General features: G+C 45.9%; 1 protein-coding gene across 2 annotated transcripts; it reads right to left on the bottom strand.

The window, feature by feature from the left end:
- Nucleotides 1-89: 89 nt before the first annotated feature.
- Nucleotides 90-22,281, bottom strand: il1rap (interleukin 1 receptor accessory protein). Of its 2 annotated transcripts, XM_085131615.1 has the most exons (12): nucleotides 21,701-22,281; nucleotides 17,619-17,704; nucleotides 14,011-14,206; nucleotides 13,589-13,672; nucleotides 10,581-10,791; nucleotides 8,269-8,437; nucleotides 8,115-8,186; nucleotides 5,062-5,191; nucleotides 4,483-4,631; nucleotides 3,857-4,000; nucleotides 3,078-3,221; nucleotides 90-2,949 (listed from the first exon to the last, which is right to left on the bottom strand). In XM_085131615.1, coding segments are annotated over exons 1-12 (1,842 nt in total). In that variant the 5' UTR covers nucleotides 21,703-22,281; the 3' UTR covers nucleotides 90-2,494. The 2 variants fall into 2 exon arrangements, with proteins under 2 accessions (XP_084987741.1, XP_084987742.1); XM_085131616.1 differs by lacking the exon at nucleotides 21,701-22,281 and having other exon boundaries at nucleotides 17,619-21,682.
- Nucleotides 22,282-26,595: the final 4,314 nt, after the last annotated feature.

The raw sequence follows: 26,595 nt of genomic DNA, 5'->3' as shown, positions 1-26,595 counted from the left end.
AGGATGCTTTCTCTCATTACAACACTGATGTTTCAGGTTAGAGATAAATAGCGTAGCATATTTTAGTAAGAGAAATATACAACGAGAGCTGATTTATCAAATATAAAGTGGAAAATAAAGAAAGTGCACAGTAATTAACAAACAAATAACAGGTTACTCAATGCTGATCTAAAACCTGCAGTGCATGAATCCATACTTGGTTTTTCTTTGTAATGTGTTGTTTAGCAGGTCACCGATACGATAACTCTATGCAGATGATACCCAGCTTTACCTCTCTGCTGTCTGTGCAAAAACTATCCAAGCGATGTCACATGTGTGCAAGCACAAATCACACAGGTACCCACCAGTCTTTAAGAAAATGTGGGTGTTCCCTGACTGGTTCCTGGAGGTTGCTGTTACTGGGTGAAACTGGTTGTACCAAAGACCTTGGATGCTCACAGATTGCTGTAGCTGCACCTCCGTTGAATGAAAGTGTCCGATTTGTCTGAAAACACCGTCAACTACTGAGCAGTAACGAAATCACTTGTTGTTTGCCTTCAAAGTAAAAGTACAACTTTTACTTTGAAGGCAAACTTTATTCATTTCCAGTTTGTGTCGCACTTTAAGTTTTACGACTGCCTGGTGGTTATTTAGTGTGTATTTTCAGATGAGTCAGTATCTTTCATACACACTACAGGTGATTGTGTAGTGACCTGCTCATTAGGCAGGTGTTGTGCTCTTTGTAACCAATTAAAATGACGACTACATTCAGCTACAGAGGACATACAGGTATATAAATGGAAATGCTGCCCGTCTGTGGCACATGTGATGTGTTAGCATCCATTGTACGGATTTTAATAAATTTTGTATAGATGGTCGTCGCCTCCCGAGGATGACTCTTACTCACTTTGTTATCCTGACCTCTCCACGAGTCCCACCAACAGGTGACCGTGTTCTGATATTGGTTTTTAAAAGATATGTAGAAAAAACGATAAATCAACCTAACACTGAATGCTAACATGATGCAGGACTTGATTTTAATCCACCTCTATAGTCTATTAGTGTGTTACCTGTGTGTTACGATTTGATTAACATGTGTTTAAGGCGATTTTGTGCATGTTTGCACAAAACACTGTTAAAGTAAAACCAGACCTCTTTTATAAAGCACCAGTTTAGAAAACACAAGTTTTTAACTCTGGACAAACAAACAAAATGAAAAACATAAATGTGATAATGACACGTGTGATAATGACACGTGTGATAATGACGCGTGATAATGAGTGGATACTGTAGACGATGAAATGGCAGCTAATATCAAAGTTACATGAAAATGAGTGAAATTGAAAACCTGTAAAACAAACACTGCGTCGTCCTCCTCCCGCTCTCGAGGGCGACCAGCTTTAACGGCACCGTGACTTCAGCTCCAGGACTGACAACACAGACTTCCTGTTGTTGTAATGAACACTGCAGCCTCTAGGGGCGCTTTCAGCATTTTAACTAACGAACTAACCCTTTAAAAATGTCTGGAGCTCGTTTTTAGCCATGCTAGCAGCTTTGCAGTAAGGACGGTAACATCCACGCTTCAACGTCGATGTTCAACGAACCACTTGAATGAACTCGTTTCCCCAAAGGGAAAGGGATTTACATTTTCTTTTTTAAATATCTGCACAGCTGTTAGATGATTAGTGTGAAACATGACTCACACATCTATCCTCTGAGCTGCACGTGCCGGGCTCGACCTGCACCGAAGAGTCGAGCAGCCAATCCTCTGTTCTCAGCTAGATGTAAGAATTTATTCCGTTTTTTCTACCTTACGTTTTTGTAAAATTCCAAGGAGCTCGCTCCATAGTTCATTCCAACTGTAGTTTTTTAACCGTTTTTAAATTACTTGAACTATTTTGTTGCATTTGGGAGGTTTTGGTTATTGTGCAGCCTGTTGGTCAATGATTATATAGTTCATATAAATAAACTACTGTGCTCACATGGTCTTTGTCAACCACAGAACCACAGTCAAGAGTAAACTGTTGTATTTAAGCACCACGAGCTACGCAGCTACGTTTAGGCTTGAACTTGGTCGGCTTCAGCAAATATTGTGGTTTTGGGTTAAAAATGCGACTGCCACGTTTAAAACTGCAACTCTGTCCAAAACAAGTCACACCATGACACCGCGTGTCGTTGCAGAGGCCAAAGGAAACCTTGCAGGTATCTGTAAGTGGTTTTGGCCAAACATCACCTGCAGAGAAAACGAGGTGGAGTCTCATTAACCCAGGACGCTGAAACGTGCCGTTTGTTCATAACGCGAGACTGATAAAAACATTAGCTTGTTTCCTGGTGTAAACACTGACAGCTGCTAGCACGGCTGCGGACTTTTCATATCTTTAAAGGGAAAATGAAACTTTGTTTCATGAAATGAATAAATCTGAGTCGGTCCTGGTCACAAACATGACTATAATAACTCTCAGAGAAACCACGAGCCTTCCAGGCTGAGCTCCATCAGCTGTTCTCAGAGCCGCCGCTACGCTGCAGAGTTCAGGACTTTCTGCGGGTCTTTGACGGTGTTGCTGATCAGCCCCGTTTGGGAGTTCGTACTGTTCTGACTGTGAAGCCTCATCAGCGCCACCTCCTTGCTGCTCTCTTCTTCGTCCTCCCCTCGACTGCTAACCCTCCTCACGGGCAACTCCACCCTCAGCCTCTTCCAGAAGCGTGACGACAGCTCTCTGGACTTGTCCCCCTGCCATCGGACCAGCGCCAGAGCCACCCGGGCCCGCCTCAGCTCCCTGACCCAGCCCTTCCTCCGGACCGGCTTGTACTGGACCAGGATCACCCGCAGGTGCCCAGCTAGCGCCATGGTGTCAATGCCGGCCTTAAGCTCCAGCAGAGCCTGGGAGCCCTGCGAGGCGTAGCCGGGACTGACGACCACCAGGAGGCGCCTGCTGCGAGCCACGAAACTCAGAGTCTCATCTGTGATGGCTGCAGGGAGAGAGGGATAATGAAGGATGGACGGATGAAGGGATGGATGGATGACGTGTGTTTTGGTTCACCTGTTCAGTGTGTGTGTGTGTGTGTGTGTGTGTGTGACAGCACACGTGAGTACTCACTCCCGCCGGGCAGGCTGTCTCGGTCGAAGATGCACACCGAGTACCCGAGCTCGTTCTCCAGGACTCTGCGCAGCGTCAACAGAACAAACTGCTCCTCCTCACTGTTCCTCGCATACGAAATGTACACGTCGAACTCCTTATCATCTGAACACACACACACACACACACACACACACACGCACAATCCATTACGGAGGGAAACTTCTGAGCTTCAGTCGTCAGGAAGTCACCCACACATGTCGAGTCAGCGACAAAAGTGAGTGGAAACTGATCTGATTAAGCACATCCTCCTCCTCCTTCTTCTTCATGACATGCAAACATCCCTGCACACACTGCTCAGATGTCCTGTGTGACATTTCTGGTGTGTACAAGTTTAATTTGCAGATGTAAGCTACAATCTTTTTCTACCACGTCATGTGAAAAATGTCACATTTTGCGAGAGGATGTTCCTGTGAGAAGCTGACCGAGTGTCCTCGAACGCAAACACGCAGCACAAACGTTCTCCTTTAATAAACTAAATGCTGCAGCCAGGCAGCGCGACTCGTAACCAGAAGAAATTTAGTGTCGGGGCATAAAAAGTGAAGTGACACTGCAGATATTTCAGTTACCTGGCAAAAAACAAGGCTGCAGCTTTATTACCTCGTGTTTTACACCCCGAATATGCAGAATCACAATCGCACAAAAAGGCGATAAAAACGGCGCGTCTGAGGGTTTATCTGACTGCAGGTCGTAAAGGGAACGGGCCGAGCAGGTGCAGGGAGCTGGGGGCGGGGTCTCACCTGTGTGCCGCTCGTCTGTGCCGAACCAGGAGCGATAGAGCAGCAGCAGCTCCAGCCAGAAGACGTGATAAACCACGAAGAGGATCAGCATGAGGAGCAGAGTGACGCCGAGGCCGCAGCCCAGCTCCACGGTGGGCAGCGACACTGCAACACAAACACACCTGAGGCTTCAGTGACGGCTAAGCCACGCCCCCACGGACAGAAAACAACACTTCATCACAGGTCAGGGGGTCAGGGGGTCAGCCGCTGCCACGCCTTCATCGTTTCATTGTAACAAAACTGTAACAACTTTTGTTACAATTTTTCTATTTGTTACAACTGTAACAAATAGAACATCTCTGCTTTTGAGCCTTTCTATCTAACGCTGCTCGAGCTCAAGAGCGCCCCCTGTGGGAGTTCTACATTACGCTGGACGTTATCTCTGGTTTTGTCATCGACACCTTGGTCTACTAAAGACGTCACAGGTGTTGGGTGGGGATCACCCAGGACCATAATTCCCAAATCGAACTTCCTGTTTGTTCACTGAGACCTGAAGCTCATCTGCAAAGTGTTTACTGAGCTTGAGTTTCAGATGCACGACGAGCCTTTAATGTGAAACATCCACACGGCGTGAGCAGCTTCCTCACCTTCCTCCTCCAGCTGAGCTCTGCGGGTATCGAAGCCTCGCTCGTTCTTCACGGAGCAGTAAAACTCCCGCTTCAGGTCTTTGGACTGGAAGTCCTGGATCACGAGGATGTTCTCGATAGTCAGGTCCCTGAAGTGGTCTCTCACCACCCTCAAAGCACAAGAAGAAGTGACATTTCAAAATAAAAGCGCAGAGTTGTTTTAAATATGCTGTGCTGCCGATGTCTCGCAGCCTGGTATATATATCAATAAAATAGTGTTTCAAGGTTGTTACATTTAAACACCGTAAGAAAAACAGCTCCTTTCACATTATAAGTACTGAGGCTACAGATGCACTTCACACATTTTATCTTGTTTTTGTAAAACACTCTTTGAGTTGAACTTTAATTCACTATTTTGAGCTTTTTACTGAAAGGTTTGGAGTTAATTCCAACGGTGCAATTTGTTCAGGAAAAACAGGAGACGCTGATGAAAGTGAAGGAGGCGTGGTCAGCGCTCTTATCATCGAGTTTATTTGGAGATGTGACTTTATAACGAGCGCCCGTGCAGAGCGGCTGCTGGTGCACGCGCTCTGTTCGCACCTGCTAATTTGTGTGAATCGATCAGGAAGTTTGTCCAGCGTCTTCCCATCAACTGTCCACCAGATCTCCCGCCACGGTTTGTCCAGGACGAACGGAAGCTGACCTCTGCACACCAGACGCACCTCGGTGCCTGAAGACACAGAAGGATGTTAGTTTCAGTCCAGGATGAAGGTAAAGTGTTTCCTGCTGTAGGCGTGGATGTTCACGCTAAACAGTTCACTCGTGGATGATGTCATAGAGAGGGAATATCCTAATATGGTCGTTTTGAACTGCGACTCACGCAGAGCTGGAAATGAGTGGCACACGTTCAAGTTCACGTTGCAGCTTTTTTTGGTGACTCAAAGTGACGTTAGTGATTCTCTGGATTCATTTCTGTTGAATATTTGCGGTTTATTAAGCGACCCGTGCAGAACACGTGTTCCCGAGCGTGTTTTTATATCTCGATGTTTCTGCACAGGTTAATAAATTCAGTCTGATTAACGACCCGTTCAAACTTTTTGGAGTCGCGGTGTTTGCAGCTGCTGCTGTTTCATGACTTTGTTTTCCTTTCACAGACAATGACGCTGACATCGAAGTCTTAAACTGCTGCTGATGACGCCGCTGCGGCAGTCGTTTCCTTCAGACATTTATCAGCCTGCTGGCCGCAGTCCTGCTCGCCTCCATCGGCACCGACTCGCACTGTGTGTGCATGTCGTGTGCGTCGATGGAGCGCGTGTCCGTGCACGCCGTTAGCAGCTCGTTCTGTTTTATGAGACGTCCTCCCGCAGCTTCCACTAATTCTGAGCGGACGATTAACTCTGTGAATGTCGAGTCTCAGAGAGCCCGTTTGAAAGAAGCTGCCGCCTGTCCGTCTCCGTCACGTCCTCAGAGTCCAGCTGCAGGTGGAAGAACTTCCTCCGCAGAGCCACACGACTCTTCCATCAACATCAATGTTGTCCGTGCACATCTGGACAAATCAGCCTGGTGAGATTCACCCCTGTCCTCTGTGTTAATGAGAGACGTGGCGTCTGTGCAGACCTTTGTGTTCATCAGTGTGAGCAGGACTGAAGGCTGCTGTAGATCAACCTCATTACACTCTAAATGTCCTTAATGGGCTCAAATATATCTGTGCAGCTCGTTTTATTCAAGCAGGATTTATGTTCCTGCTGTGAGGAAGTCACAGGACAGCCAATCACATCAATCAGCCAATCAGAAACAAATCAATGACAGGAAGTTATTTACTTCTGTGTATTTAACATGTGAGCTCTGTTGGTTTTGGTTTTTCTGTTCTTTCAATTTGTTATTCGTCTGCACGTTTTCCATTTTGAGCAATCGTTTCTGATCAATAACAAATTAACACTATCGCTCCGTCAACAGCGACCTCCGGCTGTCATCTGCACCGATCAATGCGTCTGCTGCCTCGCATACAAACAGGGTCTCCACAACGCACGACTGCAGCAGCTCCGGGCAGGACTGGACTGGGACAAAAAATCGGCCCGGGCATTTTGACTAGAGACCGGCCCACCAAAAATGTGACGTCATTCAGGGGTAAAACCGCAAAGGATTCTGGGAACTTGTGGCAAGCGGTACTAGCGCATGCAGGCTTTCAATTGAACTCAGTTACACAGCGATAAAAAAAAACACAAAAAATGGCAAGAAGCTGTTGTATTATTAACTGCAATAGCCGGTGTTGTGCCAAAAAGTGATTGTCTGCCAAAAACTGATTTCCGGTATTTGCCAAAAACTGATTGCTCGTATTTAAATTGCTATAAGTAACTTGTTGGGCTATAATATGTGAAACATATGTCAAATGCATCCCTCATGGATGACATAAAGTCATATTGAGCTACAAACAACATTAGTGTAACAAGGTAGAAGCCGCAATCAGTCTTTGGCAGTGACTTTTATATAACCTTTATTTATGCCGTTAAAAAAAGTCTAATTAACATTAAAAATGTCTTTTGTAAGAAGTAGTTGGACAGCAGAAATGGCTCAAATATTACAATAGTTCTGTAAAAATATTTAAAGTGGGGATAAAGGAGCGGATTGGTTATAATGTAAGTACAATAACACAGAGTTGTAAAGATACTTGAAAAAACAGATAATTTTTAATTCCATATATAGCCCCTTTGTAAACGCTGTTCACCGAAGTCTATTTACCAACATAGATATTACACATAAAAAATACACGCAAACATTGGAAATCACTTTTTGGCACAACACCTGTTGCATGACAGCCACGGGAAGCCGACGGGTAAAGAGATCGGTTGTTATCGGATTACGTCGTGGAAATTGTTTAAGCCATGTTTCCGAAGTAACAAAGAGCCGATGGATGGCCTATAAGATTGCTAAACAAGGGGGAGGGTGCATCCGACCTCCTCGGCTGTAATTGGTCCAGCCCAGAGTCGATCATGACCAATTGGCCAATCCAACACCTTTCATTATTTATACCCTTCCAAAATAAAAATTAAGAAATCGATCGGCCCATAAAAACAAAGTCCAGCTTTTGCTCCGGGGGAACGACGACACAAAGAAAACCCTTAAAAACGAGATTTTTCCTTCCGGTCCTCATCATGATCACAACATGACCAACAGACTCGTCCAGGGTCTGCCCCGGGGTCTCCTCCACACTGTTGAACCACCTCAACTCATAATGAAAACTCTTTGGGCAGTAACTCATTCCCGAAGGAACGGGCACTCCAGCCTGTTCCTGATGGGAAGCTGGTCTCAGACTGAGAGGTGCTGAAGCTGGAGGTCATCGCTCCGCAGAGCCAGAAAGACCATGAGGCCACTGAACCCACAGCCCACCAGGACTCTGACTTAGTGCCAGCAATATGAACCAAACAATGGGCCCCAAGGTAAAGCCCAAGGCACGTTTGACCGCCATCTCCAAGTCACGGCAGGGACGGTCAAATGTTCATGAAGTTTATGCAAATCTTTCTCTTTAAATCTACACATAGGAGCGTTTCGCACGTCCTCCAGACCTCTGAGCTAAAGCTGAATGCTGCAGTACAAACAGGAGAAACGTGCAAAGACAAAGACGACTGAACAGCTCGGGGGGTTTGTTCACGTACCTGTTTTGACTGTGAAAATCTGGTCATGTGTGGGGTTCATGATGCTGGGCTCTTTGGGCAGCGAGAGGGGCACTGAGAGGAAATGAGAGCACGGTTACCTGCACAGTTACCGCCTGTAATCTCTGCATGCGAGTTATCAGAAACGGTGTCTCACAGATGGCCGTGACGTTGATGCTCCTGGTGAAGTTGAGTGTTTGGTTCCTCCTCTGGTACTGGACTCTGCAGTAATACAAACCCTGATACTGTTCCATCATGAGGTGAACCTGCAGACTGTTTCCTTTCTGCTCCCTGTCGCTGTCCCAGAACGGATACCAGTCGCACACCTGAGAACGGCGAGATTCACACACTTTAGTTTCATCCTTTAGTAATGAACAGAGCTGCCACGTTTAAGAGAGGAAAAGCACGAATCACACTGAACATATTCTGTTAATTGAAAGAAGAAGTAAAACTGTTATTGCAGAAACACAGGCGTCCCATCGTACGAGGAAGAGAAAATAAAACATTTGTGAGAGAAAAAAGATTAATCAGCTATAACCAGTGTTGGGAAGGTTACTTTTAAAATGTATTCCATTACAGATTACAGATTACATGCCCCAAAATGTATTCTGTAACGTATTCCGTTACGTTACTCAATGAGAGTAACGTATTCTGAATACTTTGGATTACTTAATATATTATCATGCTGTTTACAACTACATGAATGTACTATTGCTGTGATTTATTACTGTTACTGAAGGTCCGCGGCTCCGAACCGTAGTAAAGGGACCTCTGGCTAATACGGTGGGTTCTGTGTCGGGCTCGTAGCCGAAAACTAGCTTTACTTTGTTGTCTGGGTCAACTTTGCTAGCAGAGACAGAGAGAGGCGTTGAAAGGCTGCTCCAACAGAACTTATTGTTTCAGAGGAAAACACGAACACGGTGTACAGTCGAGTCTTAATAGCTTACTTACAACTGGGCTCGTCAGGCTCTCTTCTTGGCTGCAGTGGTTATTATTATATTTACATGCTTCCAGCTCCCGTTTCTGCTCGATGACAGCTCGTACTTTTCCTTTTTCTCCCTCCCTCGCTCACAGACACATAACGTGTACGGCAGTCCATTCTCCCTGCAGCACGGACTACACTGCCCATGATGCTACATTCTTTAGAGCTATACCTGTAGCATTCTGCCTGTTAGCTTAGCACAACAACAACAACAGGCGCTCTCTCACCCAGGAAACACGCAGAGAGAGAGCATCACCCTGTAACCATGGCAACCATAACGCTGCCGCCTGGAACAACAGAACGTAGCTGTCAAACAAAACCCAAACAGTCCTGACTCGCCACAATATGAAACAGGGAAGTACCGCCGTGTAATCCATTTATTTCAACAAAGTAACTGTATTCTAAATACCACCTTTTTAAACGGTAACTGTAACAGAATACAGTTACTCATATTTTGTATTTTAAATACGTAACGGCGGTACATGTACTCCGTTACTCCCCAACACTGGCTATAACGGTGCTGATATGTCTGGTTTACTCAGTCATCAGTATCACAAGGTGTAAAACGAAACCAGTGAGACTTCTTTACAAAACATTCATTTCTAGTTAAACAAAGTCATTGAAGAGCATTTTGTGGGATTCCACAAGGCTCAATATTGGGCCCACTGCTATTTTCAAAATATAGAAAATGACTTTATACAAAGTTAGTTGATAATTGTTAATTCTGATACCCTAAAGTCAAACTAAATGTTTCTATATCATTAATATGTCATCATTTCACCTCTGCCCCTGAAACAGTGCCTTGATTTTCTTTAAAATAATATATAATAAGTGAAGAAATGTTCTATCGTAGAAAAACATCAACATCAGTCAAACTAAAGAAATGTAAAGATTTCATGAACTGAGCCACATAATTTACAGCCATTAGAAAAGTTGCTGACTGGAAATAAAACAGAGAGCAGCCCAGTAACCGTGATTCCAGAGAACGCCAACATGCAGCGACCAGAACAAACCAATAAATCTGTTATACTGAAGGCTGATTGGAACTCAAACGTCAGATTGTGTCAGAAGGTGGACGTCGTCTATCTGCGGAGACGAGTCGCTACTCGCAGACAGACATCGATATGTTTGGTATTTGATTCAGTTTTGAGTTTGTGGCGTTCCACAAGGTTCAGTGTTGGGCCCCAATGTTGTGTTCAAAACAGTGAAAATGTTATTTTTTGCAGACGATTTACATTTTCCTCAAAACATTAAAGATATACTCGATTACTTTTGATCTACTGACATTTAAGAAAATGTCAATTCAGGCTTTATAAAGAACCGAGTGTCTAAAAGGATTTTAATTTGGTGTCATACAGAGGAAGCACTCAGAGGCTTTGTGTCAGAGACCAGCATGATTTTAATGTGATTCTGAGTCTCTGAAGGCAACAGAGTCAAAGACTGCAGATAAAACAGGACGGAGATTAACAGCAGTGCTGAAAACTTACCGGGTGCGCCACAAAGTACCATTGGACCTTTGGTGCGCTCTCTGACATCTTGGTGGCGTCCTGCAGGTCTGGACAGTCTAACGTCTTGCCCTCCTGTAAAGGGATCAAGTCCTCAATCGGTGCCACGGCAACCGGCAGCGCACACTTAACAACGTCGTCCGGCCGCAACACTTTGAGGCGGATGGCGATCTTACTGCAGGAGGACTTGTTCCTGCAAGTCAGAGACGGGAGACGTCAGCAAACAGGAACCCATCCAGAACATCTGCACGTTTCAGCTCAGGTCAAACATTCAGACTTTTATTGGGGGGAGATTATGTAGGGAAGTGAGGAGAGAGCGAGCGTGGATGACACACAGGAAACGGTCTGGGGTGGCCCAGGCGCCAGCTCAGGAAGGCGCACGAACCTCACGCCTTTCCCACGATGCTGCATCAGCTCTTCTAAAAGTTTCGGGGAACTGACGGCGTTCAGAAGCAGCATTCAGCCGAAACATGACGAAGTGGAGCAGAGCAAACCACAAACCCACAGGACGCGAACACAGGCTGTGATTTTGGGTCGTCGCTGGTCTCGGCATCGTCAGCACAACAGAAGCTGGTTGACTCTCTGCTTCTACTCTAAAACTATTGAGCCTCTTATGTTATCACAGGGTTGTGAGTCAGTTCCCCGAAACATCACCAACAAACTGATTATTATCTCATCACATGAACAGTCGTGCACATGCTCGCCCAGCTGTGCTGTTTTACTCTCACAACCAAACGTCAGGAACTTATACGTGAACTCAGAGGCTCGTGAGAACTTTGACCTCTGACACATGTGGACGCTATTCCTGCATCTGTGTCTGCACGGCTTTGTGCATGTGCCAAATAATTCTCTGAAGCCGGTAAGACAGAGGAAACAGGAAGTGACCTGACCACACAGGAACGCAGAACTAGATCACCTTGTTCTTTGAGGTCTGCTGCGGTACTGAAAGCAGCTCTGGCAGCACTCGTAGCACAGACGGCAGCAGCCTCATGATGGACGGACCGGCAGTGAAGTAAACGACGACATCAGAAGAAAAACGTTTGTGTTTGTAGCAAATATGAACATTTAAATACAGACGTCAGTTTTTTGTCTTCATTAGTCACAAAATAACTGATGTGAGCTTCACTGGCTGTGGCTCAGACGACTTACAGGCGGAGCTGTAACGCACTCTGGCAGGGCCATGTTTGCTGCGTATGTGTGTGTATTCATAGCTTTGAATGTCTGAGACTCAAAATGTGGCTTTAGTGTCAGGGTTACAGTTGGGTTATGTCAGGTAAAGGCCCCACAAGATATGAATCCCCCCATAATCTGCCCAGTTCAGTTTTATTACGGCCGACTCCTCCAACTCCCCAAAAACGTTCAGATGGAGCTGAAGGAAACCCCGCCCATCCTCAGTGACTCGGCGAGTGCACGCCGTGTGCAGCGGCTTCTCTCTCTCTCGTCTGTCTAATAAAAATTCCACGAACAATCATCTTTAAAAACAAAGCGTGACTTTTGTGCACGTTGTGTAAGTTTTGTGTTTTTTTCAGTATCATTAGAAATGAATGAATCTTGTTTTGGACGCGCTCATTAGTTTATTGTGTTTTTATTTTATTTTGTTTGTGTTTTCTACACAACAGCGACGCAGAGACAGAAACATTATTATTGAAATAAAAAAAGGAAAAGTTCAGATTTTAAAATCTATTCTGTTCGATCTACGAACACAATGATGATGTCATTATCGGGGATTTCTAAAAAGCCGGCTGACGTCGGCGTGTTTTAGTATCGGCCTTCCCTTCGGGGGGCTGAGCGGGTTAAATATCAAACAGAAATAGTCAAAGCTCGATGAGCTCACCATCAGCCTGCTGCTGTTACTCCATCTGATTAACGTGTGATCTCCACACCGTCAACATGCTTCACGCTTAAAAGTCTAGTTCACATTCTCATTCTTCTGGATTTCAGAATAAAAGACTTATTTATAAGGTCAGGTGACTCGTGAGGTCGAGTAGCGCTGATCTGCTTCCTGTTCCCATCACTCGAAATGAATACGAGGCAAATTCAAACGTGAACGCTTTTAGTAAAACGGGGCAGGTGACACTTGACTACATCACGCGATCATCACTTTGGCACAGACTGACCCTCGTAGACCGATCTCGCTCCATCCCGAGGCTCGCCCGGACCCTCCTCATCCCCTCTGATCCCGTTTGCTGACTGTTACTTGGAGGTTTGGAGCGAGTCCAGCTGACAGGACTTATCCGTCGAGCTGAGCGGCACATCTTTAAGATGCTCTCACGGCCACTTTGGAAGATTAAGTGTGGAGCGGCCAAGACGGAGGATCGAAGCTGAGAGACCAGCTTGTTGTATCTGCCTGATCTACAGGCTGGACCGGCCGTGTTGGACCATCGAGGCCTAGACGAGAGACGAGTCTGAAGACTCTCTGTCAGAATTGATATTAATCTGAGAACACAGAGGCCAGCTGCCGCTCAGAGCTGTGCCTGCAGTGAAATTACATATAATGTGGTCACTGAATGCTGTTGGAGATGGAGTCCCTCTGTCACCCCTCACCTTACAGGAAGTGGGTGTGGCCAAGGCTGAATTGCTAATCATTTACACCTGAGGATAAAGGTGTGCCGGAGGCCAGCTTGGGGAAGCTGCTTTTAAAGCAGTTTGAAATAAAAACAGCATTTCTGGTCGTAACAGAAGGATTACAAACTGGTCGCAGTGTGGCTGGTATTGAACTCAGAGGGGGAAGGACCAGTATAAAACCAGTATTTGTAAAAAAACCTCTGGGCCGTTGACAGATGAAAACATCAGACTAACAATAAGGAGGTCGTGTTTAAAGAGGCTCAGTGTGAGGAACCAGGAATCCTCTGATGAACAGAATCAACTTTATTGGATTTACTCACCTGGATGATGGAGCGTGCATCAAGACAAATGTTTGATATATTTGCAACATGCGCTTCGGTTCAGACAAAGGCTTAAAAACGTTCCCAGCAGCCCCGGCGTCTTACCGCAGCATGCAGATGTACTGGCCGGTGTCGGCGGCGGCGGCGGGCTGCAGAAACAGTCTCTCTCTGTCTTTGCTGAGCCGCGAGCTGCAGAGCGGGATGACATCACGAGTGAGTGGACGTAAATCAGACGCGACTCAATTAGAACAACATTAGAACAAAGTCGGCGAGGCGGATCGAGCCGCCTCCCAAACACCATACGTCCTCTCTGGAAGGGAAATCGTTACAGCCCACTTCATCATTCAGCTCAATTAGACACAACCCCCCCCCCCCCCCCCATCTGCTTTAAACTCAACCAGGCTCATCTGGAATCGATCACAAACACATCGGCTGCTTATTAACACAAAGTTTATATAGGAATAAACCTGAAACCCTGAACTGGAGCAGTGGAAACCTGCGGGGACGCAGACACGTCTGGGGGTTACCTGTACGTGATTGGCTGCTCCAGGTCGTGGCCCTCGGGGAGGCGGTACCAGAAGAGGTTGTGCCCGGCGCTCTGGGTGGAGGTGTAGTTGTAGACGGAGGGATGAGAGAAAAGAGGACAGGAGAGCCAACCGACCTCGCCCTCCACGACAGAGACCGCCCCCTCGCTGGACTCGCCCCAGTCGTAGCACATGGGCTCTGAGAGGAACATTAAAGGAACAGTTTAACCAAAGCATCGGCGTGCAGATCACACCAAACATTCAACTGATGAACTGATGAGTGAACAGGAAGAGGAGTTTGTGCTTCCTCTCTGGATCAGGGTGCTGCTCTGATTCTTCTGTGTGAATTAAACAGAGCTTAGTGGATGTCGTCGTTAACTGGCCTTGTTAAAGGACGCGTCCGCCTCATTAAAGGATTACAGCAGAGGGCAGCTGCTGCACTGCTGAAATTAAACGGCTTGCAGCGGTTATTAAATTTGGTGCAGGAAGCTGCACAGAGCGAAGGACAAAGAGCCGAGCGTGTAAACAGATGGCTGATAGGATGGAGGCACAGACTCGGAGATTTCTGACCCCGACCTCCAGGCTCCGAATATGCCAGCGTCCAGCTGGGAAACAGACAGACACAGATTATCATGACTGCTGCCTCACATGTCCACAGCCCACTGAGACCTTTTTTACTTCTTTAAAGTTAGTGTGGGAACCAGATTATGTAACACAGAAACATTTGTTGTGGCTTTTTAGCCTCTCGTATGTTTGGAAAGCTGAGGAGAAGAACAGGCCAGCAGCTCTGCATCGGCCCCACACGGAGCTGTGCAGTCACGCCTCGTTTCTTTATGTCGGGCAGCAAAATTGGAAATAGGTGCAGCGATTTATTGAAACTTGGAGAAACATACACAGAAATATGTGAGTGCCTTTATTTTTCTGCTTGACCTCTGAGCAGCTCTGTCGCCTCTGTACGATGGAAACATGCAACCTGCAAGGTATGCAGTAGAAACAGGCTTTATTCATTTACTCACATAAATAGAGTTCTGACTGTGTGTGTGTGATGAAATCTTTCCTGCTGCAGAAAGCAGATGTTGTGATGATGCAGATGTTAATAACAGATGTTAATAATATGAATGAAGCCAAACGAGCCTCACTCAGTTTTACTGGCCCACGGAAAAAATGTTTCTTTTTATATTTTGTAAATATGAAAACAACTTCATTAATATTTTATTTATTTATTATTGTAGTAATCTGGAAGCCTTTGACTGAATGTGCACACCCCACGCCCCCCTTTAGACTCAGCCCTGCCTGCTGCAGGTATGACGGCGGTGGGTGAAGAAGCTGAAGGTGACGAAGGTCTCGGGTTAAGTGAAACATCAAAATCATCTCTTTCTCTTAACCTGAGCTCACCGACTCGGTAACAGCTCCGCCTCTTTGCTCTCTGCCGAGTGCGTGTAGACCAATGGGTGCAGTGTGTTTAACTATGACATCATCATCTTAGTCACAGGCGTGCTCTTTGATACGTTTCTACTGCGGGCGAAGCGCTCACTGACATCATGAGCTCTTTATTACACGAAGCTCAAAGCAAACAATGAGCATCAGGGTGAACTGCACTCCTACAGGAACAGACAATAAAATATCATCAGCATAGAAATGACACGAACGTCTGCTAAAGCTCCAGATTGCCGTCACTGTCTCTGCTTATGAAAATCATATAAAGGTGGAACAGAAAAACACTGCAGGGGGAATTTTACCACAGCTGAATGAGGAGTCATTAAGCCATCAGTGCTGTAGCGTTTATGATGTAATTCTCCTGCAGTGACGATGAAACAGCTCTAACTGATGGCTGTAACTAAAAAGAGAAAGTGCAAACTCTCATCCAGGATTTTTGTCGTAAGCAGGACTTAAATTACCGATTGATCATCAAAATTAGCGCAGACCAATTTCCCCTCAATTGATTTAATCGAGCAGCGGTCTCAGCACTGACCCGAGGCCAATCAGTCAGTCGGATTACAGACACTCAGCTCGCTCTTCAAGCACCTCGTCTGTAATGACTGAAGGACTTAAATGGAGGATAAAGATGATTGCTGTTCAGCACAGCATGGGATAATGATGAGGATGACTCTCATCACCACGAGGAGCAGACGCTTTGTAGGAGTGTGCGACCCCTAAACCCACCTAAGCACAGGAAATACCCTTAAAATCACATTTAAGACCCGCCCCCTCACAGTTTAAACTGAAACACACTGAAACTGCAAAACATTATCAGGGATCAGCGGGACCTCTGTAACCATAGAAACCAGGTAATTTATGCATGAGACAAATCCAACAACAGGAACTGTTTCGATTTCGTGGCTCGTCCAGCGGCTCATCTGGGGTCCCAAGCCTCAGTTTGAGAAACTGAAGTGCAGGTGGGTTTCAGGATGGTGAACACTGGATTAATGGAGGCTCGGTGCCCCGCCTGTACGGAGCTGGATCGAGTGTGCGTGTTGGTAATTGACCTGTCAGGTTTTCCCGGCCGGCGTATTCGTCTTTCTATTAAAACCTTCTCCAGCATCCGTCCGCCTCTTCCCGTCCTCCTCCCTCGATATCCATCCATCCATCTACTCTAATGCCTCCAGTCTGATCCTACCTCTCCACCTCCCGACACACACACCACCCATCCGCCCGTAACAAGCTGCAGCGTTTAGCCTCAGCGATCTGTATGAGGATAACAGGACTACAGTGATGGCGTCGCTGTGTTTGTGATGCTTCTGCAGATGGGATCAATAATCTGGTTGAAACAGTTTAACATTGATCTGCAGCTCGTCAGAAATAGCTTTTATTAATTAACCAATCAGGGATGTTACACATCAGGTGACATCTACATACATCAGCATCGTCCAGATGTTTATTTCTTCACATCCTGCTGATGCTTTTAGTTATCCTGCAGGTCTTTAAACTATTACACCCAAACATCTTTTAATCATCGTGATCAGGCCCTGTTTGGTCTCTACAAACAGATCTGCTGTGTGCATGTGCGGCTCACCCTCGTGTGTGTGTCTGTGTGAGCGTGGAGGGAAACTCGCGACCTTCAGGGTGAAATTTAAAATCACATGTTGTTGTTTTTGAAACGGTTGATTTATGGCACGTTTGAAGAGAGCAGCTTTTCCGCCTGCAGCGTCCCCTCCCCTCCTCCTCACTTTACCTCCTCTACGCTGACCTCCCACCGCCCGCCCCCGCCTCCCCTCCACCCTCTGACAGCGTTACAAATGAGGCTCCTCGCTCAGGAACCATCCATTCGCCGTCCCACGGGGCGAGAGCTCCGGCTTTTAATTAACCTCACTTCTGCAGAGTTGCAGCACAGAAACAAGAACGATTTTCAGTTAAGCAGACCCGAGAGACTCTCAGAGGGAAACACGCCACTCGTTTGTGTCCCTCTCAGCTCCCTTCAGCGCAGAAAGGATCCAAATCCACACTTCATCCTCGCTCCTGCGCCTCTACATGAGAATCACCTGAAGCTTTTAAAACTAATGTGCATCCAGATTTTTATCTTTTCTGCTTCGCTGCTGCCGAAAGACTCGAGTCACTGACTCGACGCCCCGAGCAGCTCCGATCTCATCCCGCCCGTCACAGCTGTCACCTACCTGTCGGAGCGCCGGACTGACTGGCAGCAGGGGAAGTCCCGCCCATCACGACGAGGAGGAAGACGAGGGCGGAGATGAAAGTTGCCCTGCAAAGACAAAGACTGTTAATGTTTATTTTTCAACAACCTTCAAAACAAACACAAACAACATGAAACTGCTTCAAACTTGACAAAGAAAATTTGTTTTGAGTCGTTCTTGTCGTTTTTTCCAAAACTCCATCCATGAGAAAACCAAAGAAAACGTATGTGCGGTCTGAATATGTCTGAATATCTTTATGAAATTATTTATTCCACAAAGACTCTTTTGTTACGTTGGGTTTGTAGCGTCAGGGTTTAGACTTACAGTCCTCCACACATTCAAGGTCTTATCTTAATGACCTTGTAGTACCATATCACCCTATTAGAGCACTTCGCTCTCGCTCTGCAGGCCTACTTGTTGTTCCTAGAGTATTTAAAAGTAGAATGGGAGGCAGAGCCTTCAGTTTTCAGGCCCCTCTTCTGTGGAACCAGCTTCCAGTTTGGATTCAGGAGACAGACACTATCTCTACTTTCAAGATTAGGCTTCAAACTTTCCTTTTTGCTAAAGCATATAGTTAGGGCTGGACCAGGTGACCCTGAATCCTCCCTTAGTTATGCTGCAATAGATGTAGGCTGCCGGGGATTCCCATGATGCATTGAGTGTTAACAGACCTCTCTGCACTGAATCACACCTGTTATTAACCTCTGGCTCGCTGCAGCTGACCTCCCAGCCATCCACACACCTGTCTGCTGATTAACATGCAAACATGTGTAACTGACAACTGTATCTGCTCACCTGACCAGCATCCAGAGGTGAGCAGATTGTGGAGGGATATCTGAATGATTCGAGAATGAGTTTGTTTTTTAATTCGCATCCGTTGCCAGGGAAACCTCCGACACACGCCGGCTGTTTTACTAGACGCCAGCACGTCCAGGCCGACCTACCCCACCTCTGTCCATCTCCATAAATGTGCAGCAGAGTGAGCTGATTAATCCAGTCGTTATCTGAGATGAGATGGATGATGACCTCCACGTCTAAGGAACTGACTTCAAATAAAAACCAACTGGCACAGCGGCGAGAAACGAGAAATTGTTTCTATTTTCATTTCATTTTATTGGTTTATTGTGGGAGTGTGTGTTTGCTCTGCAGCAGCGAGTCATGATTAATTTTATGGATCAATATGTGCCACCTCCTCCTCCTCCTGCGTGCAGCGCGCTTCAGGACAGGAAAGGGGGTTAAAGGTCACATGCCTCCTTACATAGATGATCACAGCTAAATAAAAGCTCAAAATGAACGGAAATCAAATAAAAACTAGACAGAAGCTGACTGAGTCAAACTCTAAACACAGGAAATGTCTTCAGCTTCAGTTGTTGTTAATCTGCTTAAATCTGCAGCCTCAGCGAGCCGCTGCTATCAGACAGCGCTACATATATTCCTACTTTAACTATCAGGCTGACAAAGCCATGCTTTATCCTAATACTCTATAAAAGCAGAGTAAAGATTACTCAGTTACTAACAGATAAAATAAAAAAGGAGGCACGGCTCGCAGTAAAACTTGCAGCGCCTGAGATTTCCCTCTTAAAGGAAGTCACGGTCCCCTGCACCTCCACAGCGAGGCTGATGAATGTCTCTGAAAAACGACCCGAGCTGCAGGCAGGTAACTGCTCATGTCACGCCGTCTGCGTAACAGACCATCTTCATGGTCGCTTAGTAATCCAAACCCGTCGCACTGACAGGAAGAAGCTTCGCAGCTCGTTTGTCTTCGTCCACCTGGAACAATTGGAGGAGACTCAGTCAGCTGATCGCAGGTGAGGCGTTAATCTGAAAAGTCACATGATCAACACGAGACGCTGATCACTGAAAACGGTTTTGGGCTGAAATACAGTTGCCATGGTAATGCATCGTCTCTGAGGAGGATGGGCAGCGTATATTTATCCTGCAGCTGCAATCCACTTTGCAACCCACCTCCACCCGAGCTCCTCCCTGTTACGGCATTCCCAACTACGTGAGGAAAGCTGCTCTCCGAGGAGGTCGTGTGGGCCCTGCTGTGGTGTGCATCCCCCTCCACCAAACTTGACACTTGGCACAGTGCAGTCAGACAGGTACTGTTGTCCTGGCAACTGCCAAACCCAGACTCGCCCATCGGATTGGCAGACGGAGAAGCGCGATTGGTCACTCCAGAGAACACGTCTCCACTGCTCTACAGTCCAATGGCGACGTGCTTTACATCGCTGCATCCGACGCTTTGCATTGAGCTTGATGATACAGCCGGTCGCCATGGAAACCTGCTCCACAAAACTCTCCACGCTCTGTTCTTGAGCTAATCTGAAGGTCACGTGAAGTCTGGAGAAGTTTGCAGACAGCGGGTGACCTCTGTGCACGGCGCACCTCAGCGTCCGCTGACCGCGCTCTGATGTTACGTGATCTACCGCTTCGTAGTTGTGTTGCTGTCCTTCACCATCGATTCCACTTCGCTATAATCCCACTAACAGCTGACTAATATTTAGTGGCGAGGAAATTTCACGGCTGGACTTGTTGGAACACCTGAATTCAGTGAGTTGGCTGGTGAGTGAATACTTTTGGGGATGTAGTGCATCATTCAGGGGACGACTGCAGCGCGTTGGGCGCGAGTAAAATAAATAAAGGGTTGTGTTGACCAGCACATCGGCGATAACCGCCGCCGTAGGCCTCAGACTGAGCCTGTCGACGGTTGTGACGCAAACATCGTGACTCACGTCTTTATCTGCTTCATGCCTCTCATGAACAGAAACCAGCCTCCCAGTATGGAAACCATCACTTTCACTGGGAAAACATCCCAAAACGTCCAGTAAGACTTTGTTCTGTTCAACCTGAAAACCCACAAACGTTCATTCACCTGAGACGTGAGAGGCCACAGATCTCAGCTGTTCCTGTTTGAGTTTCTAACATTTAACTAACAGCCGAGCGACGGGGAAATGCACCGCCGCAGAAAACGAGTAAGAAGGTGAAGAAAGATGGAGAGACAGACGGAGGGACATAAAGAGTCACGCTGGACCATCAGGCAGAACTAGTGGCTCCCAGGAGGGACATACAGACCCAGAGCTGCTCACCAACACCATCCATCACACACTCACACACACACACACACACACACACCTCCTGTGTGTGTTTGCACGAGCGAGCGATACGCTTCATCACAGGTACAGAGATAAAACCCCCTCGAGCTTCGCCCCAGAGGATTCTGGGTACTAGATTGCCCATTTTTAGAGTCTGTGTGATTTACACACTCAGCAGCTTCCTCTGAGGAGATCTTCATCACTCCATCTGCACACTTCATTTACAGTTTACTCATCTGCTCACTTTTATTTCTTTGTTGTTTTTCCTCATTTCGGTGGTGGTGGAGGGGGGGGGGGTTACTGCACTGCCTCATCAGTTCAGTGCTTAGATGTGATGATGATGATGATGAAGAGGCATGTGGGCTGCAGTTATGTTTCTGCTGATCACTGCAGACTCTGACCTGATTGACTATAATCGGATTATCGGGAGCAGATCGATGGAGACTGTCCTCCAAACGTCAGACTCACGTTTAAAAAGTGTCCACTTCCAGCTGCTCCACATCCGGACAGCTGTGGAACAAACTTCATTATTTAAGAAGCTCTCTGTCCTTCACGGTCGCTCATAACATATCAGAATGTGAACTTCCACTCACAGCAGCAGCACAGAGGGTGAATGATTTACTGGAGTTTACATGTTGTTGAGTGCGTCAGGTCGGGGCAGAGCGCGCACGCCGAACCGAAGAACACATAAACATGATATCAGCTGACGCGCGTTTTCTGATAAAGAAAATCGATCCACGCAGGAATTGTGAGATTTTGAGAATGAAACTCGGCATGCAGGCGCACGGACACGGCAGAGAGGCTCTGCGTCCGGACAGCCCGCTGCGGATCACCGGTGTGCGCGGTGATGCTCTCACCGACGGCGGCTCTCCGACAGGGAGCCCGCAGAACCGACCCGAGCCTGGAAAAGCACAGCGACAGGGTCCGTAGAGGAAACAGTACATTTAAAACCAGCCGGCGGTCACTTACATTGGCAGCAGGTCCTCCGGGCTGAGAGGTGTGAGTCCGGTCGGGGCTGTCCAGCTGGATGTGCCGGTGGGCGGACCCAGAACCAGGAGTGTCCGGGTCTAGTGTGAGGCGCCAGAGTCCTGCGGCTCACTCACTCCCTCACCCTCTGGGAGCAGCGGGGCTCTGCTGATTAACGGCCGCGTGTCAGGGCTCGATCTCGGCTGTAAATCTCCCACGGAGGCCCCGGTGCTCCGGGAACTCCTCCAAAATGACGCTCGGAGCTGCTCCGTGTAATTAAGCAGCCGCGGTTAACATCACGTGCCGACTAATTAAAGCCGCGGGAGGGTAGAGCGAGCCTTCGAACAGCTGTGGACAGATGCTGACAGATGTTAACAGCTGGACTCGGTCCGCACAAACTTTAAAGAGTCTTAAAAGGCGCAACGAGCGGCGCAGTGTTTACGTGGAGGAAGTAAAAGTTCCGCGGATTCCGGTCCACGCTCCTCCTCCTCTCTCACTCTGTTGCGACATCGATGAGAGTTATTTCCCAATAACACACACACACACACACACACACACACAGAGCTCCGTGAACGTGCCCCCCCCCCCTCCATTGACAGGTCTCTTGTTTGGTGTCAGGATGGATGATCGTTTCTGAAATAACGGCGCTTTTTTTTTTAATTCTCTGCGTTTTTCTATTCATGTTTTATTTCACATTTTTATCAAGATTTGAAACTAATAAAACATTTACTAGTTTCATTTGAGGAAATCGTCAGAAACTCCAGCTGGGAACCAACAGCAGTGCTGCTTCAGTCTGAAACTGTAATCTGATTACAATGGTTGGACTAAAAGTTCCAGCCTGGTGTGATGTCGCCCCCTGGTGGTGTCTGTCAGCAGTCTGAGCTTTGCAGGCTCAATGAATGTGGTGAAGTACATTTAAAATAAGAGAAAATTAAAACCTGATCAATCCCAATTTTCCGAATCTTTCACAATAAAAGCCTCTCACCTGTTGACTCGATGACGTCAGAGAAAAAGCTACCTAGGTATTTCACAATAAAATTCAGCTGTTTTATTTTTAATAGAGTCAGGATGAAAGATTTGATCTAAACTACTAAAATGTGTAAAACTGGTGGAAATTCAGTGGAAAGCTCTGCAGCCATCCTCTTCCTGAAGGCGTTAAAGGAAATTAAACTCACACAGCGCACCTTTACAGCACTAACGATGGAGGACCAGCCAGTTCATTTTCGGACCAATAAATAATCAATAAAGGTGTGACTGATCCAGTTTCACCTTAAAATTCCTCCTACAGCTTCACAATAAAAGCCTCCTTGTAATTTCACAGTAAAAGCCTATTAAACTCTTGACAGCAAGTCACATAGATCAGGGTTTCCAATCCCAGGCCTCGAGGGCCGGTGTCCTGCAGGTTTTAGATCTCACCCTGGGTCAACACACCTGAATCACACGATTAGTTCATCATCAGGCCTCTGGAGAACTTCAGGACATGTTGAGGAGGTCGTTTAGCATTTAAATCAGCTGTGATGGATCAAGGACACATCTAAACCCTGCAGGGACACCGGCCCTCGAGGACTGGGATTGGGGACCCCTGACATAGATGTTTCACATTAAAAGTCTCCAAGCTGCTGCTTCACAATAAAAGCCTCTCATCTGTAGACGAGACAGTAGAGATCCCCAGGCTGCTTCAAAGTAAAAACCCTTTACCTACTTCCCCGTGAAGACCCATCGTGGCTCCACAATAAAAGCCTACCGATTACAAAGAAAAAAACTCACGAAGTTCCTTCAAAGTAAAAGCACTAAAACGGCTTTACAGTAAAAGTCCATTAGTTTAATTTTGAGTTTACCTTTTCAAGTTCACTTGTTAAAATAAAAGCCCTTGCATTAGTTCTCTTCTTCAAAGTTAAAGCCCTCCCCATCTTCTTTATAATAAAATAAGAAGATGAAAAAAAGCCCAAATCCAAATCCAAAAGATTACATTAAAAGCAGGAAGTCATACAAACACTTCACAATTAAAGTCTTGAAACACATTTGAGCAGTAAAAGCCTCCACAGTAAGAATCCTAAGCTTTGCAATAAAATCACCAAAACAATTACAATAAGTCACAAAGATGTTTCAAAGTAAAAGCTTAAAAGTCTATGGTTTGCTTCACAATGAAAGCTTCACATAAAATAAAAGTCTTGAAGCTGGGTCAGGGTACTACTGCTCCTTCACAATAAAAGTCTCTCAGTACACACAAAATAAAAGCACAAAGATGCTTGAAATTAAAAGCAAACAAGCCCTCCTATCACTTCACAATAAAAGCCCACCAACAGTTTCACAATGAAGGTCACAATGCTCCTTCAAATTAAAAGACATAAAGTGGCTCAACAAAATTCTTTTACTTGCTTCACAATAAAAGTCCCCTAGTAGCTTCACAGTAAAAGCCTCTGAGCATTTGTACAGTAAACTGCTTCAAAATAAGAGCTCAGAGACAAAATAAAATGCTAAAGCTGCTTCGTAGTAAAACTCTCACAGCTAACTGTGTGACCAGATTTAGAAATGAAATTCTCGGAGTCGCTTCAAACCGTGTGAATTGGTTTGTAATTAGATGCTTCACAATAAAAGCAATTTCTTTCAAAATAAAAGCTGCCACCTGCTTAACAACGAGATGCTGCTGGATCCCAGAGGTCAGGCTGACGGCGTTTCCTCCTTGTTGCTGTGATGCCGGCTGATGGTCGGAGCAGCAGCACAGTCGTGCTTTTGTGTCTCTCCTTGTTAAAGTTGGATGAAGCCGCCTGCGAGGTCGTCGCCCGTAAAGTGGAAACCAGCCGCTGAGTGCCTGGATGAGCTTTTAGACCATCTCTGTGGGCTTCATCTCGGGAATAACTGAGAGCTTTTTAGTGGGAAACCACAAAAACACCTGAGTGTTTCCTGCCGCGGCTGCTTCGGAGATCCCAGCGTGACATACACGAGCTTTATTTGTGGCCTAAAGTCTGAATCTGTGCGTTTTGTGTTTATGCAGCAGGACCGAAGTCATTCGAATACAAATCCTCGGACTTACAGGAGATTTGATGACAGATAAACGAGGCCCTTTATCACCATGAAGCTGAAGTTACAACTTCAAATAAAAATGAGCGATATCTGTGCTACTCTGACCTTTTCTCAATATTGCTTAAAACGATTCTTTCATTTTCTTTACACATTAAAATCACAGACTCACTAATCTCAAATATTTTGGGACAGACAAATGAACTAACGTGTGCTTATGGACTGAACAGCTGAACGTACAGAAATCCTGTTTTAAGCAGGCGCTGCTGAAACTGTTGTTGTGAAATGTTGTTATTTAAAAATAAAAGTGAATTGAACTGAAACAGAGGCCAGAACATGAGGATTCATTTCAGATTAAAACACAGAGGCCGACTTTGTAGCTTATTGTGTGGGTCTGTGTGCAGGGGATATCCTTAAATGGTCATGTCTGCACAGAAGCCCCGCCCTTACGCCCTTGAAACCTCCTTTATGTGAGGAGCAACCAATCAGAAGAAAGTTGCCTTGAAGGACGGGCTGTGCAAAGGGCCAGGATAAGATAAAGAAGGATTATTTTGTGACTCATGCAAAGCTGCTGAGAATGAGCAGAGCAGATTAACACGTACACAGACAAGCAAGTTCATCATCAGGAGTCAAAAACACAGACAGACACTGATGCTCTTATATGTTTTTTTATTTTTCAGTACTCTTTTTTCATCCTGCTGCGTATTTGCGATGATTTTCTTCTAATATATGATGCGTTTTTATATGGAGGTGCGTCCGAAAAGGTGCAAACATCAGCAAACACAAAGAAAGAGCAAGAGATCTTAGGTTCGACAAACACGTTGCAACTCGGTGACGTTCACTCTCCTCCTGGGCCTGCGTCGCTTCGTAATGACATCATCATTTTGTGACACGACAGTGCCCCCTACAGGTTCGATATCTCACTGTTTTTGAGTAAAAAACTCAGCGTTTCAGTTTTTATAAGCAGGAAACTTTAAAACTGCCATCGTCAAATTTCTAGAGAGCTCAGAGTCGAACCCTGAACGCTTTAAAACAGGCTTTCCCTGCAGAGTGTCTTTTCTACACTTTCTGCTTCTCATGAACCAGTTTACAAACTCATGCTGCCTTCAGGTGACGCAGACTACCATCGATGCGAGCCTTATCAACGATGGTTCAAAGTTCCCGCTCTGATTTTGTGCTTGTGAAATAAAGGATTTGAAACCCTGCACTTATCTTTTGCGAACTTGTGAAGACTCGAGTTAAAGTATTTGAGAATGTCTCAGTAAAATGACAACAGGCAGCACGGAGACAAAAGAAACACGGTGGACGTTTAAAGCGGTGAACGAACGCACACGTCTGGTTTTTCTTACACTTTAAGACATTCTCAAATATTTGATACTAAAATCTTTTCTTCGCAGGCGCTCGTGTGAGTTTGTGAAAGGTGACAAATGTCATGGCGTCACATGTAAATAAATCAAAACAACATTTTTTAACTTATAAAAGTTAAATTATATAGTTAACAACAGTAGGAGAAATTATTTTATTTTTAAAATCTATGAAAGTTATTACATTTATTACTAAGTTGTTACTGATTTTTTTCCCTCTATGTTGAATTTATTTTCTTTTTTTTTAGCTTTTGTTTCATTGCTGTCGTGTGCTAGCACAGCGGTCCCCAACCCCCGGGCCTCGGGCTGGTACCGGTCCGTGAGTTGTTTGGTACCGGGCCGCGAGAGTTGAGGCTCAGGTGTGAAATGTATAGTTTTCAGGGTTTTTATCGGTTTTCAGTGTTATTTTGTTATCGTTTTTATTGTTTACTCGGTTTTCCTGGGTCTTTTCACGTGTGTTATGAATAAATCTTCTTTTTTTGGTACCGGTACTAGTTTTATTTTGTTGTATTT

Source organism: Neolamprologus multifasciatus, chromosome 14 (assembly GCF_963576455.1).
Source record: "Neolamprologus multifasciatus chromosome 14, fNeoMul1.2, whole genome shotgun sequence".
NCBI lineage: Eukaryota > Metazoa > Chordata > Actinopteri > Cichliformes > Cichlidae > Neolamprologus > Neolamprologus multifasciatus.
The sequence above is the reverse complement of the archived record's forward strand: the minus strand, read 5'-3'. Positions and strand labels throughout refer to the sequence as shown.

Excerpts from the sequence above, each read along its gene's own strand:
- il1rap (XM_085131615.1), bottom strand. Across the intron at positions 4,001-4,482 it reads AGCTCAGCTGGAGGAGGAAG|TGTCGCTGCCCACCGTGGAG; the intron begins GTGAGGAAGCTG and ends TTTGTGTTGCAG. Across the intron at positions 2,950-3,077 it reads AGACAGCCTGCCCGGCGGGA|CCATCACAGATGAGACTCTG; the intron begins GTGAGTACTCAC and ends CTCTCCCTGCAG.